The sequence below is a fragment of the Alexandromys fortis genome, unplaced genomic scaffold (genome assembly GCF_014885135.2).
Source record: "Alexandromys fortis isolate MF-2015 unplaced genomic scaffold, M_Fortis_MF-2015_v1.1 scaffold_16, whole genome shotgun sequence".
Taxonomy (NCBI): Eukaryota; Metazoa; Chordata; class Mammalia; order Rodentia; family Cricetidae; genus Alexandromys; species Alexandromys fortis.
Window position 1 is genome coordinate 13,813,764 of NW_026067893.1, and position 20,400 is coordinate 13,834,163.

At 47.0% G+C, this 20,400-nt stretch overlaps 3 protein-coding genes across 3 annotated transcripts in view; 1 reads left to right on the top strand and 2 right to left on the bottom strand.

Annotated features, from left to right (window-relative positions):
• Window positions 1-1,023: 1,023 nt before the first annotated feature.
• On the bottom strand, window positions 1,024-3,554 carry Hps6 (HPS6 biogenesis of lysosomal organelles complex 2 subunit 3). The gene has a single exon (XM_050149045.1). The coding sequence runs from the start codon at window positions 3,427-3,429 to the stop codon at window positions 1,024-1,026; it is 2,406 nt and encodes an 801-aa protein (XP_050005002.1). The 5' UTR covers window positions 3,430-3,554.
• A 2,013-nt stretch (window positions 3,555-5,567) lies between these two features.
• Window positions 5,568-5,945, bottom strand: LOC126505509 (60S ribosomal protein L36a-like). The gene has a single exon (XM_050148494.1). It carries the CDS (start codon window positions 5,908-5,910, stop codon window positions 5,590-5,592), a length of 321 nt encoding a protein of 106 aa, XP_050004451.1. The 5' UTR covers window positions 5,911-5,945; the 3' UTR covers window positions 5,568-5,589.
• A 6,580-nt stretch (window positions 5,946-12,525) lies between these two features.
• Armh3 (armadillo like helical domain containing 3) overlaps window positions 12,526-20,400 on the top strand; it is a 190,533-nt gene continuing 182,658 nt past the window's right edge. The window contains exon 1 of the mRNA XM_050146060.1: window positions 12,526-12,698. The gene's annotated coding sequence lies outside the window, so the exon portion shown is untranslated. The remainder of the gene's footprint in view (window positions 12,699-20,400) is intronic.

Here is a 20,400-nt window from a genome sequence, read left to right on the forward strand (position 1 = left end):
CAAGTATAATTCCTTCTTTTCTAGGCACAGAAGGAGGACCCAACCAAATCTCAAAGACTGTGAAGACTATAAGATCATGAGCAGGGAACAGCTTCCCACTGCGGAGACCTAATGGGCCCAGCTCAGGACCAAGAGGAACCCTTGCCAGAGTAAGAAAGATCTAGAAACTGAGGGAACAGTTCCTAGCCCTAGGTCTTTTGCTCCTGCCTCTGGCTTAAGGAGTGTAAGTGTGAGGCCCTCCGAAGAGCTATGCCTCGCTGTAGTGACTCCACTGGTCTAGGGCTCTGTAAGTACTTGGCCTGTTTGTAGAAACCTGGGAAAAGTCGGGCCGCCACAATTCCTGCGCAGGCGCAGAAGAGACCCGGAAAAAGAAAGCTGGATTCTCCTTGCCGGCCTTGAGAAAGCCTGCTCTGGAGGAGGTGCGTACCCCAGATGGGCAGGAGCCACTGGGTTATATGAGATGATTCACATGCTAAAGCCTCTGTTATAGCTGACATATGTGGACAAGCTATTTCATCTTTTTTGTTTGTTTTTTCGAGACAGGGTTTTTCTTAGTAGCCCTAGCTGTCGCTGGAACGCCCTCTCTGTAGACCAGACTGGCCTCAAACCCACAGAGATCCATCTGCCTACCTCTGCCTCCCAAGTGTGGGGATTCAAGGCATTATTTAATCTTTCTAAACAGCTATTTTTTCCATCTAGAAAATAGAGATAATATTAACACCTTCCCAGTGGGGTTATGAGAAGCATTAGACAAGATTTCTATAAAAGATTAAGGGCTACCTAGCACATATGAAACACTCGTGACTGCTGTTCATGACTAACAGTGGCTGCTTTATGAACGAGATCCAGATCCAACCATTTCTTCTATAAGCTGCAACGCTTAGCCGTTCAAAATAACACAAACATGTGAATATATTTGGTATTTGCATGTATTTTAGAAATCGTTCCACGACAGACAGCATTGCACATCCAAATCCCGCTTTTGTCCTTTCCAATCCTAGGTACCCTCCCCCTCTCTGTGTTCTACAAGTGACCTCCCATGTCAGTTGCACAGAGCCCCTGTCCAGATGGTACCCATGATTCTGGTCCTGGGTGGTCGGATGCCTGGAGCGTAGCAATAGGTCCGCGGGGTGGGGTGTCTGGATCCCACAGGATGTCCTCATATTTGCTTTGAGCCAGGCCAGAGGGTCGCCCTTGAGCCCCAGTTTGTTCTAGGAGGGCTCTGACCAAACCCACTGTGAGAGGGGACTCTGCCCCAGGCTCAGGGAAAGGGTTGGCGGTTCCCACATCATCTGGGAGATGCGTCCTCAGTAAAAGCAGCAGCTCATCTGGAGCCACTTCTGGTGGGCACAGGCAGCAAAGGAGGGGGAGGTGAGCATCAAGGCTGCGGTGCCGGGCAAATTCTGCCAGCAGGAGCTTAAAGATCTCGCTCCGAAGCAGGGGGCTGGAGGAGTCCAGGGCCAGGCCGGCCTGCAAAACCTTTTCCCACTGCTCCTTCTCTATTAGCTGCCTCACGGCTTGCAGCACAGCCTTGGGCCGCCCACTGCCCAGAAGCAGCTCTAGTTCCAGGGCCTCGGGTCTCTTCCCTTCCTCACCCAGCACAGCTAGGGCTCGCCGATAAAGGGGCAGACTGGGGCCTTCGGCTGCCCAGCCTGGCCCACCTTGCTGCTGAGCCAGTTCCACAAATGGGGGGAGCCACTGAGGCTCTAGCTGGCATAGGCACTGACACAGGAGTTCAAAGGGGGGCAAGATTCCATTGGGGTGCTCCTTTCCAGCTGTTGGACCCCTCAGTATCTTCTTCCATACATCAGGGGGTGCCTGGGACCTCAGCCTGCCCGTCCTATCTGGCTGGAGCTGCAGGGCCTGGAGGGTGGCACTCCAAGCTGCTGTAGGAAGGGCTTGGAAAATGGTGTTGAATTGGACCAGGTGGTCGCCGGTCAACTGCGTTCTCAGCAGGCGTGCCACCTCATGCTCTGCCAGCTCGGTCCAGCCAGCCTCCTCCTCATCCCCGGCCACCAGCTGGGCCTTGAGCTGCTCCAAACTCCGGTAGTCCCGAAGCTCAGCCCTCAGCGTGGTCAACAGTGCAGATGGGGGCAGGTGGCCCTGGAGGATGGAGGCCAAGGCCTGAGGTGCCCGAAACATGCTGTTGTGTCTCAGCTCTTCTGGGGTAAGCTGGGTACCGCGCAGGCTCCGTCGCTGGTAGTACCCACAGGCCTCCTCAAACACCATATCCTTGTCTGAGGGAAGCTCAAGGCCTTGGGGAGCTTCCCAACCCACACAAAAGAGACCCAGGGCTGAAAGCAAGCAGAGAGCTCCTTGCATCTCCATGTCTTCCTCATTCTTCATGCCAGGGGCTGATGGCTCCAGCAGATGTACTTTATCTGTACTTAGGACCTTCCTTTCCAACAGCTGCCCGCTGCTCATGTCCAGTAGTTCCAACGTGGAGCCCAGGACACAGGCTAAGGTGCCATGAAATGTTCCCAGAGCTGCAGAACCCTTTAGGCCGACAGGGGCCTCCTGCAGGGTTCCCACAGTTCGAGTACCACCATGGCATTGCACTAGGCTCACCTTGCCTTTGAAGTCCAGCAACAACAAGCCATGGGAAGATGGGGCCCAGGTGTGGACAGCCAATGGCTCCCTGGGGGACAGGAACCCAGGAAGGCCTCGCAGCAGGGTCCGAAAGTCCCAGGTTTCTCCTTGTCTGGAATTCAGGCTTTTACTGTGAGAAAGGCCAAGAGATGGGGCGACAACTATCACCCTGCCCTTGCTTGGGTTCCAGATGAGCAGGACATGGGCCACGCCAGGCCAGGTGGTGGTAGTGGGCACCAGGAAGAGGTCCTTGCGGGAGGCTATCAGTCCAAAAGGGGGGCAGTGGTGCAGCAGGATGTGTGTGCGGCCTAGTTTGGTGCCAGCCTCCCCGCTGGTCTCCAGGGTCTTGACGCACACACGGTGGCTGAAAGCCATTGAAAGCTGCCTTGGCTGGTCCTCAACGCCAAGCTGCTCCTCACACCACACTAGGCGGCCTCGAGTTGCTGCCACGGCCAACAAGCGGGCTCCACCGTCGGGACACAACTCCGTGCTCTGAAGTAGCTTCCAGCCGGGCTCCATCCCCGTGCCCCACACCTCCACTAGGCCACTCTCCCACACCAAGATCAGCGCAGGTCGCGCCAGCCACGGGATGAAGAAGGCGTCCAGTGGCGAGGGGTGGCCCTCCGGCCAGGCACGCTCTAGTGTCAGGCCCGGCCCCCGCATTGACACTAGAAGTTGCGGGGCAGGCGACCCGGGGGATCTTAACAGCAGCAGGTGGCGGCCGTCAGGGCTGCAGCGGACTAGGACATCTGGGTCCCCGGCCAACAACTCGCGGAGCCGGGCCGCGCCGGTAAAGTTGCTCAAATCCGAAAGCAGGCGCAGAGTTCCAGCACGCTTCATGATGCCTCTGGCGCAGGAGCTCCCCAAGGGCCTGATCGCCCGGTGGGGAGACGCCCAGCTGCTAGTCCGTGGTGCCGGGGGGAGTGCACTTCCGTCCCTGGTGGATGAGGTGAGCCAAGCCCTGGCCTGAGTGTCGACTCCGCCCCGCCCCGCCCCGCCCCCCAGGCCGGTCCGGACTGCCCCGGGGCACGCCTGGCTAGCACGCCGTGGGAGGAGCTTCGGGAAGATCGTCGGGGGAGGAGCCTCCGCAGCACCCAGGGGTCTCAACCCTGGGACCCCACGTATCCTAGGCGTTGAGATAAACTATCAAGGCGTCCTTTTTTTTTTTCTTCCAGACCTCGTCCTTTCACCCGCAGTTATTCGTTCATCAAGGTTGAGTACCAACATTGTGTCAGCTCCCCCCCCCCCCCCCCCCCCCCCCCCCCCCAGCAAGACAGAAAACCTCAACCTCCGGAAATCTAGCGGGAAAACAGGAAGGTTAACGCTTCACTCACTGAGTGGTCCAGGCTGGCCTCGAACTCACAGAGCTTGGCCTGTCTCTGCCTTTCGAGTACTGGGATTAAAGGCATGTACTACCCCTGGTCTTTATACATATTTTTCAAAAGGTTAGCACACAATGTAATGATTTTCATCATTATAGCATCCCCTTCCTCCATATGCTTATTCCTTTGTGCACCTGTGGAGGCCAGAGGTCAGCCTCGATGTCTTTTCTGAGAAGCCATCTGTCTACATTGTTTTTTTTTTAATATTTATTTATTATGTATACAATATTCTGTCTGTGTGTATGCCTGCAGGCCAGAAGAGGGCATTACAGATGGTCATGAGCCACCATGTGGTTGCTGGGAATTGAACTCAGGACCTTTGGAAGAGCAGGCAATGCTCTTAACCTCTGAGCCATCTCTCCAGCCCTCTACATTGTTTTGAGACAGCTTCATTCACAAGGACTTGTCACCCATTAGGTTGTGCTAGGCAGCCAATGAGCTCCGGGGATCCTCCTGGTCTGCCTTCCACGCTGAGATTACAGGTTCAAATCACTTTAGCAAGAGCTGGGGATAAAACTGGGGTTTTCATGGGTTTGTTTTATTTTTTCTTCTTATTTTTTTATTATAAAATTCATTCTTTTATTATGTATACAGTGTTCTACCTGCATGTATTCCTACATGCTGGAAGAGGGCACCAGATCTCATTACAGATGGCTGTGAGCCACCATGTGGTTGCTGGGAATTGAACTCAGGACCTCTGGAAGAGCAGCAGTGCTCCTAACTTCTGAGCCATCTCTCCGTCTCCCCCTATTTTGGTTCTTAGAGACAGGGTTTCTCCATGTATTCCTGGCTGGTCTTGAACTCAGAGATACACCTGTCTCTGCCTCCCAAGTGCTAGGATTAAAGGCGTGCGCCACCTCCTGGTACACACTTTAGTGATGGAGCTACCACCACCACTCCTTATTATGGCATTTCCATACATACATATCCTTATATTTATTCCTGTTCATTCTCTTCCTCATTAACTTTTTTTCTTCTCATTTTTCGTACAAGGTTTCTCTGTGCAGCCTTGGTTGTCCTCGAACTCACTCTGTAGACCAGGCTGGCCTCAAACTCACAGTGATTCACCTGACCCTGCCTCCTGAGTGCTAGGATCAAAGACAGGCACTACTACCACCTGGTCTTCATTGTATTTTAAAATTAAATTTAGTTTGTGTGTGTTCAGGAGCTGGTTCTTGCCTTCTACCACATTGGTCCTGTGGTGGTTTGAATTAGAACGGCCTCCATAGGCTCATATATGTTGACCAAGGTTTCTGTGCTGCTGGGTTCCTGTGGTCGTTAAGTCCCAAGGAAATCATGCAGAGATCTACATTAATTATCAACTGATTGACCTAGTATCTCAGGCTTTTTATTAACTCTTTTTTTTTTTTTTTTGAGATAGGGTTTCTCCGTAGCTTTTGGTTCCTGTCCTGGAACTAGCTCTTGTAGACCAGGCTGGCCTTGAACTCACAGTGATCCGCCTGCCTCTGCCTCCCGAGTGCCCCGAGTGCTGGGATTAAAGGTGTGCGCCGCCACCGCCGGGCCTTATTAACTCTTATAACTTGTATTAGCCTTTAATTCTTTTTTTTTTTTTTTTAGTGAAAGCTCATGATTTTATTGTCTTCATAACAAGGTCAGCTTAGAACTGGATCACTTGGCCCTTTCTCTTCTTATCACCACCCAGTTCAAAATGCTTGCATCTCTTAATAGCCAGCATCCTCTTAGATCTGCAGTTGGGCTCCACACATTCCAGTCTCAGCACAATCTTTTTTGTAGTTTTCGCCTTTTTGCGGAAAACAGGCTTCGTCTGCCCACCATAGCCACTCTGTTTCCTGTCATAACGCCGCTTTCCCTGGGCATACAGAGAATCTTTGCCCTTCTTGTACTGGGTCACTTTGTGGGGTTGGTGTTTGCCACATTTCTTGCAGAATGTACGGCAGGTCTTAGGAACGTTCACCATGTTGGCGGGTGCGATATCGGCACAGAAAGAAAGTAGCCTTTAATTCTTATCTGTATTAGCCATGTGGCTTGGTACCTTTTTTGGCGAGGCAGTCACGTCTTGCTTGCTCTGTGTCTGGGTGACAACTGCAGACTGACTCTTTCTGTTTCCAGAATTCTCGTCACCCTGCCTCTACTTCCTGCCTGGCTACTGGCCAATCAGCATTTATTTAAAATGCAAGTGACAGGGTACAGCACATAAATTTGAATGTTTAGTCATTAGTGAGTGGCACTATTTGAAAAGAATTAGAAGGATTAGGAGGTGTGGCCTGTTGTGGTCCAGGACCAGCCAGCACCATAAATTATCTCTCAGACGAGTGGGGAGGCACGGGAATAAAGGCACAACTCACATGGCTTCATCAGGAGGGAGTTTTCAGTGATCTCTCATGAAATCCTGAGTTCACACCCTGAAATTTTCACCTGCATTCATTTTCCAAACAGCTTTTATACCAAAATGTAAACTGAGGGGGAAATTCATTAGCATTCTGTTTCCTAGGTAACTGGGAGACTGACTGTCGTCACATCCACACCTATCTATGCCTGCTCTGTCACACAGATTGAATTAACATCCAGGGGACCTCCCAAATTACAAAGAAGGAGCAGGATATTAGTATATCCTGACCCTTTGTTTAGGATGGCATCAGTTTGTCTCAACAGGCTAGGTGATCACCTCCTGATCACAGGCAGGTGCAAACTCTTCTGAAATTCTGACCGCCATAGATTTAGAATTATGGGCCTGTATAATATGGCCCTACAGTGGCCTTGTTGTCAGTGTATGTCCCTGGTGGTGGGCTTTGAGATGTCAAAAACCCACGCCAAGCCCAGTCTCTCATTCTCCGCCTGTGGATCAAGATGTAACTGTCAACTACTGCTTCAGCACCATGCTCTCTGCCAGGATGATAATGGGATAACTCTCTGAAACTGTAAGCAAGCCCCCAGTTAAACATTTTCTTTTATAACAATGGCTGTGGTTGTGGCGTCCATTCACAGCAATAGAATAGTGACTAAGACAAGTCCCAATGATCAAACTCAGGTGATGGAACCTGGTCCATGTGAAGCTGTGTGAGGAGATTTCTGGGACCTGTGAGGAAACTCCAAGTACACAAGAGTCTTGTGACCTCTGTTCCTCTATGACTGGGTTGTTCTTAGATGATGCGCTCATGCGCCTCTCAGGTGTAGTGGGAGTCCACTTTAGATTGTTCATTGTGGCTGGCTATTGTCTGTTTATTTGCCTCTATGGAAAACATGCTTTTATCCTTGTGATTTTGTTCTTTATTCAGGTGACTCTTCTTAACCCTCAGAGTGTAAACTGTCTGATGCTCCGAATAAAATTGGTTATTTCATGAGCCTTTAGGCAGCCTCGTTTTCAGGTCCTGCTCTCCCGGGTTCATCCTTCCAACTGGAGTGGTAAGCACTTAGGTTTATACTCACCCACCGAGTCGCCTCCTCAGTTCCTTATTACTATTTTTTTTGAGACAAATTCTCACTCTGTAGCCTAGTTTGTCCTTGAGCTCTTGACAATCCCCCTGCCTCAGCTTTCTGAATGCTGGTATTATAAGCTGTTGTTCCTGTGTATGCAATAACTACCATACCCTGCTCTTCACCTCCTGATTTATATGTAAGGTTCCTCTGCATTTTAGGGTCTTTGTTTTGTTTTGTTTTTTTTCAAGACAGGGTTTCTTTTCTTTAGAGCCTGTCCTGGAACTAGCTCTTGTAGACCAGGCTGGCCTCGAACTCACAGAGATCTGCCTGCCTCTGCCTCCGGAGTGCTGGGATTAAAGGAATGCACAACCACCGCCCAACGGATCTTTGTTTTTTTAATTGGGGTATTTTTTAAAATTTATTTTTAGTTTGGGGCTTTGGAGAGATGGTTAAGCCACTGAGAGAACTTTCTGCTTTTCAAGGGGACCTGAATTTGGTTTCCAGTACCCCCATCAGGCAGCTCACAACTGCCTGAAACTCCAGTTACAGGCAATCAGACTCTCTGTTTAGACTTCTACCTATACAGGGAGCCAGACACACACACACAAAAATAGAAATTAAAATCTTTTTTTTTGTTTGTTTGTTTGCTTTTTGTTTTTTGTTTTTCGAGACAGGGTTTCTCTGTAGCTTTGGTGCCCGTCCCGGAACTAGCTCTTGTAGACCAGGCTGGCCTCGAACTCCCAGAGATCCGCCAGCCTCTGCCTCCCGAGTTCTGGGATTAAAGGCGTGTGCCACCACCGCCCGGCCAGAAATTAAAATCTTAAAGTTTAATTTTAATGTGAGTGAGTGTGTGTGTGTGTGCACACCTTGTGTATGTAACTGGGCCAGAAGAGGACACTTGCTGAATATTTCTTTATACTGTGTGAAGATGTGTCATTGTGATTGGTTTAATAAAGAGCTGAATGGCCAATAGCTAGACAGGAAGAGGTTAGGCAGGGCTTCTGGGGCAGAGAGGTCTTGGGGAAGAAAATGCAGGAGGAGAGATAAAAGCCACGAGTCACATGACATCATGTAGATTAATAGAAGTGGGCTAATTTAAGTTATAAGAGCGAGTTAGAAACAAGCATAAACTGGGTGGTGGTGGTGCACACCTTAAATCCCAGCATCTCTGTGAGTCTGAGGCCAGCCTGGTCTACAGAGTCAGTTCCAGAGCAAGCTACAAAGCTACAAAGAAACCTTGCCTTAAACACCCCCCCAAAAAAAAGGGAAAAAAAAAGAAATAAAAAGAACGAGCCTAAGCCAAGCTTTCATAATTAATAAGTCTCTGTATCATGATTTGGGAGCTGGTGGTTCAAAACAGTCAGATGCTTCCTGAGTGCTGGGATTAAAGGCATGTGTGCCGCCACCACCACCAGACCCATCCCATCTTTTTTCCCCCAATAACCTGAAATGTTGGAGCTCAGATCTTTTATATGCTATTTATTTATTTATTTATTTATTTATTTATTATGTATACAATGTTCTGTCTGGATGCATGCCTGCAAGCCAGAAGAGGGCACTAGATCTCATTACAGATGGTTGTGAGCCACCATGTAGGTGCTGGGAATTGAACTCAGGACCTTTAGAAGAGTAGCTAGTGCTTTTAACCTCTGTGGCATCTCTCCAGCCTGGGCCCATTGAGTATTAATGGTGACGCCATCCCTCCAGCCCCTGCATTTTGGGTTTTTGAAAGTGCAAGCTGACCTTGAATTTACTCTGTAGTCTGTGTGCCGTGAACTCTCCATTGTCCTACCTCAGTCTCTCAGTATTGGTACTGCGTGCCTGTGATGCCACACACAACGTCAAAGACATTTTTATTTCCTGTTTCTTCTGAGGCATTGACAGTCCTACTGAAAGCCCACACTGCAGTCGCTTCTGCTGTGCCTTTGTTTGCTTTGATTTTTAGATATCATTGTCCTATGTGTTTTGTCTTGTCTTTGGCTTGCCATCTTCTCCTTCCTCTTGGCTTGAACAATTACTTCCAAGCCAATGGCTCTAAAGTGTTTAGCTACAGTCTAATTGTTCAGCTGAGTGCCAATAAAGGACATGTACATGTCTACTGGCTATTATCTCACAAACATCTTGATCCTAATGTGCCCTTAGTATATAACATCTTCCTGACCCAAATAATTTTTCCTCCAGTGGCTTTTTTTTGCCAAAGGTCTCTTTTCATCTTTTTGTTTGTTTGGTTTGTTTTTTCTTCAAGACACAGTTTCTCTTTCTCCCTGATTTTTCTGGAATCCTGCAGACCAGGTTGCCCTTGAACTGAGAGATAGGCCTGTCTCTGCCCCCTGAATGTAGGAACCAAAGTGTGTCCAAACTGCTGCCCGGTTTGCATTCCTTGATCAAGACTTAAAGCCTTTGGGACTGAATTTAGTCGCTAAATTCAAGTCATGTGTCTTCATTTACCCTGATTACTGAAGGCATGCTTCCTTTCTTTCATTTCCCTTCCTTCCCTCCCCCTCCCAATTCCCTCTCTTTCCCATCCGTTCTTCTTTGTTTTTTAAATGTGAATGGGTTTTTAGCCTTTATGAATGTGTACCTTGTGTGTGCCTGGTGTCCATAGAGGCCAGAAGATGGTGCTAGGGTGGGAGTTATAGGCGGCCATGAGCTGCCACATGGGTGCTGAAATCGAACCAGGTTCCCCTGGAAGAACAACAGTTCTCTTAACTGCTGAACCATGTCTCCAGTCACATTCCTTATTCTCAGTTTTTAAAGATATGGCCTCTTGGGCGCTGGAGAGATGGCTTAGCAGTTGAGAGCACTAGCTGCTCTTCCAGGGGTCCTGAGTTCAATTCCCAGCACCCACATGGTGGCTCACAACCATCTATAATGAGATCTGGTACCCTTTTCTGGCCTGCAGGCCTACATGCAGATAGAACTCTGTATTCATAATAAATAAATAAAGGACAGGCTGCCCTTGAATTCCCTGTAAAGATGAAGTTAACTGTGAACCTCTGATCCTCCTATTTCTATTTCCCAAGGCTGGGATTAACAGATGTGAAACATCATGCCTGGCTATCTACTTATGTTCTATTAGAGTACAACTCCTCTCTTATCCGTTCTGGATAATTTTATGTCAACTTACACAGGCAGAGTCATATGAGAGAAGGAAACCCCAGTTGAGAAAATGCTTCCATGAGATTAGGCTGTAGGTATCAGGCGGTGGTGGCGCCTGCCTTTAATCCCAGCACTCAGGAGGCAGAGGCAGGTCCATCTCTGTGAGTTTGAAGCCAGCTTTGACATCTACAGAATGAGTTCCAGGACAGCTAGAACTACACAGAGAAACCCTGTCCCGAAAAGAAAAACAAAAAACAAAAAACAAAGAACAACAAAATGGGCTGGAGGAAAATCTGTAGAGCCCTTTCTTAATTAGAGATTGATGTAGGGCCAGTCCATTGTGGGCGGGGCTACTCCTGGGGTGGTTCCACAGGAAAGCAGGCTGAGCAAGCCATGGGGAGCAAGCTGGTAAGCAGCACTCCTCCATGGCCTCTGCATCAGCGTCTGCCTCCAGGTTCTTGTCCTGACTTCCTTCAGTGATGGACTGATGGACTATGATGTGGAAGAAGCCAAAATAAACCCTTTCCTACCCAGCCTGCTCTTGGTCATGGTGTTTGTTACAGCAATAGTAACCCAAATTAAGACATGCTAATCGTGTCCTGGCTGTAGACCAGGCTGGCCTTGGACTCACAGAGATCCACCTATCTGTGTCTTGTGAGTGCTGGGATTAAAGGTGTGCACAATCATGGCCAGCTTTATTACCAACTTTTTAAATGAAACACAGAGTAATAAGCCAGCCAAGGCTACAGAAAATAAGAAACAAACACCCAACCCAACTTTTAATACCCCAAATGTTAAAGATGAGAAAAATAAGAATTTACCTATCTAGATCTGAGCATGGTGATGCTAGCCTCTAATCCCAGAGGCATGTGGATCTCTGAGTTTGAGGCCACTCTGGTGTACAGAATGAGTTCGAGGTCAGCCTGGTCTACATAGAGGGACCTTGTTTCAAATAATTTTTCATACACACACACTTTTTCAAATTCTTCTCTCTTACTAACTAGAACTGTAGGCAAAGTAGTCATGCAGAACTTTTGCTTTCTCATAAAACCTATTTCATAGTCATGAGATTAAAATGTACAAATCTGCATACTCTGGTACTTTTGTAGAGGTGGGGGTGGGGTAGTGAGAGAATGAATCCTGGGGCTCCCAAGCTAAGCAGGCACTCTCTCATACATCAGAAGCCAAAAGTCTCTTTGCATATTAGAAAACCGAGATTCTAGCGGGAACTGGTATGCAGGCCAGCAATTGCAGCATTTCTGGGAGGTATGGACAGGACTGCAACAAGTGGGACATCAGTCTGGTCTATGCGGCCCTTTCCAGTTCAACCAGGGGTACATAGTGAGATATTGTCTCAAAAAAATCAAACAACAAAACACAAAAGTGAGACTCAAGTTCCTTGCTACGATAATAAACTTTACATGCTGCTTTGCACACATTTATACACATTATTATTATTATTCGAGACAGGATTTTTCTGTGTAGCCCTGGTTGTCCTGAAATTCTCTCTGTACACCAGGCTGGCCTCGACCTCCCAGAGTTTTGCCTGCCTTTGTCTCCTGAGTGCTGGGAATAAAGTCATGCACCATTACCACTCCGCTACATTCTTTATTAATGCATGAGTTTATTTCCAATATTTTACTTAAACCAATGCGATATGCTGTGGTGGTGGCACAGGGCTTTAATTTCACTCAGAAGGCAAAGGCAGGCGGATCTCCGCTTTAAGTTTGAGTGCAGCCTGGTTTAAGTGGTTAGTTTCAGACCAGCCAATGCTACATAGTGAGTCTGTTTAAAAAAAAAATTGAAGCAAACATTTCCCGACATTTATACTTCCGAGTTTTTCCAGTGTTTTTAGAGAATTCACTTATTTCTAGAAAGAACTTCTGAGTTCAGTTTTCCCTATTTAAAACAAAACCAAAAAAAACCCTGCTATAGCGGACTTAAATCCGTGGCCTTAAACTAAGGCTAGTTCGCTCGCGATGCCTTTTGGGAGTTGTAGTCTTTGCGATGCTTGCTGGGAAACGTGGTCTGAGCCTACTTCAGGAAGCGGGCGTGGACGAACCTGAGGAAAGGAGGGTTTTAGGACCCGGCGGGGCACGGCGGACTAGGGTTAAGGATCGGGGAGGTCGGGAGCGCGCCCGCGATTCCGGAGCAGTGGCGGCCTTGCCGGAGTCGGGAGCGAGCAGGCCTGCGAGCAGCTGGGGTGCTGGAGGAGGAGCGGGGGGCTCGGTAAGCGGCACGGGCCCAGCCGGATCCTGAAACCTGGCCAACCCCTGCGGGTCCGCCCTAGTAGGCCTGGACCCAGAGGCGGCCCTGGGGGCGGGGCCTGGACCTGCCGCGGGGCCGTGGGGGGTGACGGGGCAGAGGGAGGGCTGTAGCTGCGGGGCCTGGGGTCGCGGTGTGGAGTTGCTCCCGCTGCTTTCGAACGCCCACTACCCGCCTGGTCCTGCCCCTCGGAAGTCGTGCCGAGGCCTCCGGATCCGGGAGGAGCTGACCTTTGACCCCAGTGTGGGGCTGACCCTAAGTGGGTCAGCTCCTAGGCGAGAGCGATCTCTTCCTAGGGAGGTGGGTCCCTTGCGAAGTGTTCAGATGCCTTGGAACGGCCGGTCCTGCGCTCTTCAATCTCCACCCGACAGTCTTCAGCACCCACTTCACGCAGAATTCATAAACCCACTTTGCTTTCATGGGATGAGTGGGTGCAAGCCGGGACACCCACCTCTTCCCTGGCGGGTATGGGGGAGAAAGAGAGTAGTCACTGGGGAAGTTGAGTGCTGTCCCTGGCGAATGGGACAGTGGATGGATAGTTGAGCGTGTCCTAATAAATGTTCCTGGACTATCGGAATCTCCCCAGCTCTTTTTTCCAGAAAAAGTTTTAAACTTAAGAACAAGCATGGTGTTTAAACGTGGTTTGTGTTAAAGCTACCATAAGAGGCCCTGTATCCCTGGCCGGTTCGGAACTAGCTGTGTAGACCAGGCTAACCTCCAGCTCGCAGAGATTCTTCTGGCTCTCCCTTCCAAATGCTGTGATTTCAGCATACCCCACCGTGCTCAGCTTCTCTCTTGCCTGTGATTTAGCAGTTACTTGGAGTTGTCTTTGGTAGGTTTTAGATTGGATTTGTACGCAATAGTCATTTCCTTTTGAAGGCTTTCAAGACAGCAAATCAAACAAGGGATTTGATAACTCCTATTAGGAGTGTAGAGGGAGTTCTCATTCTTTTCTTAATGAATAAGCAAACCTTTAATGTGTTTTTATTATGACAGTCATTATGCCTTGTCATGTTAAATATTGCTCTCAGCCCGTAGGAGGTTGAAACAGGAGGATTACTGAGAATTTGAAGCCAGTCTGACATACTCGTTGAGTTCAAGGCAAACTTGAGCAACTTAGTCTCCCAAATTACCAAACATGAAAACAAACGTCAGACAACTCAAAACCCAGAATTTGGGATGGAGACATGGCTAGAGGCTAAGAGCGTTTACTGCTCTTTCAGAAGACCCCAGTTCAGTTCCTTGTTCCCACACTAGGCAGCTCACAGCCACTTGTAACTCCAGGTCCCCAGGATCTGGCGTCTTTGGCTTTGAGGGCACTCACCCTTTTGAACACCATACCCATACACAGATACAAACACGCATATCAAAAAATAATAACATAAACGTGAGAACAATAGCCAGACTAACCCAGAATTTGGGGTTTCACACAGCACAGCTTAGGGATTCATAAAGTTTGGAAAGTATTGACCACATATTTGAAGAAAGTTCTCTGGGAGTGTGTGTTAGGAATCTGTAAAGACGTTTGTACAAAGGGAAGATTCATTGCCTCAGGTCTCGGTCAGGAGATCTTCGCAGGGAGGATCATCTGAACTGTGTGCTGAAGGTTAAGCAGGAGCTTGCACAATAAACCTTTTGAGTCACAGAGGCACGGTGTGGTGTGAAGGGAAAAACCCAACATGGTGTTTATGCGGGGGTCAAGAATTCATCCCAAACAGGGTGTATGCTGAGGAGTTGTTTGGAGGGGAGATTGCAAAGAGGGCAGGGAAGCCGCTGATGCTTTAAAAAAATTACTGTATGTGCATATATGCTTATATATGCCGTGTGTGTGTGTGTGTGTGTGTGTGTGTGTGTGTGTGTGTGTGTGTACCTCTTGTGCCTGGTGCCTGCATAGGCCAGAAGAGGGCATCAGATCCCTTGTAACTGGAGCTGCACATGGCTGTGAGCTGTCCTGTGGGTGCTGGGCCTTGAGCCCTGGTCCTCTGGAAGAGCACCCAGTAGTCTTAACAGCTGAGCCATCTCTCCGGCCCTGTTACATTTTTATCGAGTTGCAGAAGTGCAGATTAAGAGACAGATAAGGAAAGATGAGATAGGGTTGTTAGAGTGGTACCTATTTTATGTGATGGTTGTAAGGAATAAACATAGAGAATTTAACACATGGAGAGTAGTGCCAAGTGCTAATCAGTCTCCGCTGTGGTGTGTTAGGGAATTTCACCTTCAGATCGGAGGCCGACTCTGAAGATAGGGAATTGACTGAAGAATCCCACGTTCAGGAATCAGAAGTGGAGCAGTGATAGGGTGAAGACGGAATCCTGTCCTGGGCCCGTGAGGGCTTTAGGGAGATGGCGGCAAGAGTGCAAGCCTGCTCTGCTTTCATTTTGGAAAAAGGCTTGGAGTAACTAGCAGTAGAGATCTGGCTGGTTAGGTGAGTTGGTTACAGTGTGGTGCAAATGGCAGGAATGACGAAGAAACCAGAAGGGCTTTTCTATTTGTTTCCCGGCCTTTTGGCTAGAAGTTGGAGAACCTGTTGTCCATGCTTGTAAGAGAGCCTGTGCCAAGAAATCATGTGAAAGTCAGTCAAGTCCTCAGGCTTTCAGATGGAAGGAGGCATCGCATGCACAAGGTAGAAAAGCCTGCGTTTTAATGATGTAGGCCAGCGAATGTGGTAGGTCTTACAGAAGGGTGTAGGAAGCAGGTAACTAGATGTTTCTCTTCAGTGTTAGGGATAGAACCCAGGGCTTCTCTGGAATGGGATGTAGCCAGGCAAAGTCTACACCCCTGGCTTTGCCTAAACGTGCGCACGCACACACACACGCACACACACAGACACACACACACACACATTAAATCTTTTTATCTGTAGTGACCAGGAGGCTTTAGGAGAGCCAGGTTAGAAGTCTGTTTTTAGCTTGTTATAAATGTGTTGTCTCTCTTAGGTACTAGGTGAAGAATGACTCATGGCAGAACTGTCCACTATGAGATCCTTTGACTCGAAGTGATTGTTAAAAATGGCCATGAAAAATTCACTTTGATAAACTATTGTTTTATTTGTATTTTGAGACAGGGTCTTGACATATAGCTCAGGCAGGGCTTGACCTGGCAGTGACCTTCCTGTTTCAGCCTCTTGAATGTTGCAGTTATAGACACATGATATAACACCTGGTGTTTTGTGGATGTATGCCCATGTGTGTGCCAGACATTGCTCTTGATACTCTTTGATACAGTTCTCTCACTGAATGTGAAATTTGGTGATGAGCTACACTGGCTGGCTGTTCACTCCCCAATGTTGGGGGTACAGATGCTCAAACTCATCAGGTAGCTGTTGAATTCTTGATTCTTGCCCCCACTCATTAATTCTGGGATTAGAAGCACAAAGGCCAGTTTAGATGAGTGGTTCTCAAGCATTAGAATTACTTGGAGTAGGGTTTGTTAACTTTGCCATTGTTGGCATATTGGGGTGGGTACTTCCTTGTTAGAAAGATTCCTTTTTTTTTTTTTTTTTTTTTTTTTTATTTTTAAAGACAGGGTTTCTCTGTGGTTTTGGAGCCTGTCCTGGAACTAGCTCTTGTAGACCAGGCTGGTCTCGAACTCCCAGAGATCTGCCTGCCTCTGCCTCCCGAGTGCTGGGATTAAAGGTGTGCGCCACCATCGCCCGGCTGAGAAGATTTCTTGTACACTGTAGGATACCCCTGGCCTCTACCAGGTGGATTCCATTTGTATTTCTCCTGGTTGGAACAACCTAAAATGTCTCTAGACTTTGACAAATGTCCTATAGGGACATTAGAAACCACCGACCTAGAGTGATTATTAAAAATGTAGGACTCCCCCACCCAAGATGGGTATGGTGTACCATGCCTTTACTTCCATAATTTGGGAGGCAGAGGCAGGTGAACCTTTGTGAGTTCTAGGCCAGCCTGGTCTATGTAGTGAATTTCAGGATAGCCAGGCTTACATAGAGAGAACCTATTTCAACAAAGGAACAAGAAAATGTAGACTGTAGTCGGACTTTCCTTGGACTGTTTGCCCCCAAATGACATGGAGACTGATTAATTTTAGCTTAGGCTTATTCTCAAGTAGCTCTTGTAACTTAAATTTATCTGTTTCTATTAATCTGCATTCTGCCATTTGACTTTTTACCTCCTCCATTCTGTATGTTTGACTTCCTTCGTGTCTTGCTAGCTTCTCCTGACACCAAATTCACCCCCCTGAGTTCCTCTCTCTGCCTGGAGGTCCCAGCTAACCTCTCCTCCTAGCTATTGACAGTCCAGCTTTTTGTTAAACCAGTTACAGAAACACATCTTCATACAGTGCACAAATACCTGTAATATTTTCCTGGTTTTGCTAAATAAAAAGGAAAGGGTTTAACTCTAAACCAGTAAAACTATATACAATATGAACAGTTATCAAGTTAGGATTACATTCATAATGTCCATTTGTATTGGGCAAATTCAGAGAAATTACTATATATCCTATCTTGATGAGTCCAAAGTTTTATACCTAAACCACTTTCTATCATAGTTTGTATTACTATCCTAAAAATTATCTGTTTAGGCTGGGCAGTGGTGGCACAAACCTTTAATCCCAGCACTCGGGAGGCAGAGGCAGATCTCTGTGAGTTCAAGGCTAGCCTGGTCTACAAGAGCTAGTTCCAGGACAGGCTCTAAAGCTACAGAGAGACCTTGTCTTGAAAAAACCAAACCAAAACAAAACAAAAAAAAACCCTTTTTATACCTTAAAACATTTTCTTAGATAAACAACTTAAACTTTTATGTCTTTCAACCTTATAAACTTTATATCCATCTCTTTTGTAAGTTTCTTTTCTGAATTTGGTAAGAAAGAAAACAGCTTAACTATCTAATCATCAACCCCATCAGAGACCTGGGAAGGATAAAAATATTACCTGAGTAAACAGGAAGTGTAGAGTAAGCAACGTCCAAAACTATAGAAATCACAGAAAGCTGGCTGCCTGGACAGTCCCCAAGGCTCATCTGCAACACTGGAGCATCAGTTTTCGGCCTATAGGCCTAGAATATCTGACAGACTTTCTGTGAAGTAGGAATTTTGGAGGAATGTCCTGCTTTGCCTTGGCAAAGTTTGGCAGTAGCCTTCTTTTGTGTCCTGCTTGTCCAGTTTGAACAGCATACTGTCAACAGTTGAGACAAGGGTAGTTCTTGTTCAATGGCTAACTTTGCTACAAACAAAAACTCCATATGGAGCCTCTTTAATGCCCATCATCTTCTCTGAAGTAGATTAGTACTGCCAGGAACAGAAGTATCTCACTGCCATGAAAAGCCTATGGTTTTTTTTTTTTTTTTGTTTGTTTGTTTCTTTTTTGTTTCGAGACAAGGTTTCTCTGTGGTTTTGGAGCCTGTCCTGGAACTAGCCCTTGTAGACCAGGCTGGCCTCGAACTCACAGAGATCGGCCTGCCTCTGCCTCTCCAGTGCTGGGATTAAAGGTGAGTGCCACCACCGCCCAGCAGCCTTTGTTATCTTAAATGCCATGTTCTGTAGGTATCTGAAGTGTTTGAAGACCCCCTATTTATCTAAAATAATTATATTTTATCTTGAAAACATACCTAACATGATAACAAATTTGATTGTTATAGATGACTAACTACTAACCGGTATCTCTTAATTATCCTTAATAGTTTATATTAATAGCTTTCAAGGACTAGAACTTTACATTACACTTTTAAGTGAGCTACATAGGTACAGTATCTTACAGTATGTTGTAACAAAAACAACCTGAAATTTGTATCAATATATAAAGATACCTTAAGACTAGGAAAATAAAAAAAAAACTAGAACATATATACAGAATGTTATAACCAAAATAACCTTAAATTTTTATCAATATACAAAAATCCATACCAATATAAATATTTGAGATTAATAGTTGCTTGTTAGTTTAAAAGTAGATTCAACAATCTACCCTTTTATCCTATCATTCCTATACCCTCCTTTTTTCTTTTCAGAAAGAGATCCTTGAATCTAACCTCCCTTGCTTAGTTTCCTCCCTTACAGTGATCAGTAACAATTTGCAGCCAACCCATCTAAACAGTGATAAACATCCATAACCCATCGAATGACCAGAACCCACCCACTCCACCTCTTGGGAGTGTGGGCATCATTGTCTTAAAATTACTTCTGGCTATCTGGAGGAAATGAAATCTTTAGGGAACCCTGAGAAAATTAAGGTAATGGTCAAGTCCTGGGAGAGCTAGCTGTATCATTTATTTTCCAGTCTTTGTGTTGTGGGAAGGTGCAGGTTTAATTGACGTACGTACTGGAGTAGTGTGTGAGGCTGAACCATCTTATCTAACAGCTTTGAAGTTGTTCTGGATGCAGGTTTTTGAGGAAACTGCAACAGAGGCTTTCTTGATTGAGATTGATACCAAAAAGCCCACCAGTGCACGATGGACTGTGCTACCCCCAGGCAGCTGGTCCTAGGTCGTATAAAAAAGCAGTCTGAGCAAACCTCTGAGAGGCAGAGGCAGGCAGATTTCTGAGTTTGAGGCCAGTCTGAGGTTCTAAGGACAGCAAGGGCAACATAGAGAAACCCTATCTCAAAAACCCTAAAAAAATAAATTTAAAAAAAGCCTGCAGAGCCGGGTGATGGTGGCGCATGCCTTTAATCCCAGCACTCGGGAGGCAGAGGCAGGCGGATCTCTGTGAGTTCGAGACCAGCCTAGCCTGGTCTACAGAGCAAGTTCCAGGACAGGCTCCAAAGCCACAGAGAACCCCTGTTTCGAAAAAAGAAAAAAAAATGCCTGTAGATAGAATTTTCATCCTACAAGAGGGAAAAAAAGCAAGGAAGGTGAGACAACTCCAAGTGCCTTGAAGAAAAGTTAGCCGAGGGAACTGCTAGAAGATTAAAGCAAGTCTCAAGGGCTGTAAAGATGGCTCAGAGGTTAAGAGCATTGCCTGCTCTTCCAGAGGTCCTGAGTTCAATTCCCACCAACCACATGGTGGCTCACAACCATCTGTAATGAGGTCTGGCGCCCTCTTCTGGCCTGCAGGCGTACATGGAGGCTGAACACTGTGTACATAATAAATAAATAAATCTTAAAAAAAAAAAGCAAGTCTCAACGAGAAAGCTATACTAGGCGTAAGTAACAGAAAGAAACCAGTCCCCTGAACTGAACCTCTAGAAAGTGTTAGAGATGGAGGGAAAGTCAGCTGCAAAGACCCAGGATCTGAACACGTTGACAGAAGCACTAGAGCCCTGGGTCAGGGTGTACTCTTTCTGAAAGCGTCTGTAGAGTTTAGTGTAGAGGATATTGTGTTTCCTTTTTTTTTTTTTTTTTTCCTTTTTTGGTTTTTCAAGACAGGGTTTCTCTGTGGCTTTGGAGCCTGTCCTGGAACTAGCTCTTGTAGACCAGGCTGGCCTCAAACTCACAGAGATCTGCCTGCCTCTGCCTCCCGAGTGCTGGATTAAAGGTGAACATCACCAGCTGGCTATGCAGGCATCCCCTTTGTTCTGTTCTGTGCAGTGCCCCTGCTGCTTGACACCTAAAGGACGCTGCCTGTGCATCTGTTGATGAGTAAATGTCGCCTCACTCCGCAAGTACTTTACTTCCTAAGCCACGGGCGTGGGAATTTACTTAGACTTTCTCTTCTTTCCTAATTTTTCTTTCTTTCTTTTTTTTTTTTTTTAACTTTGCTG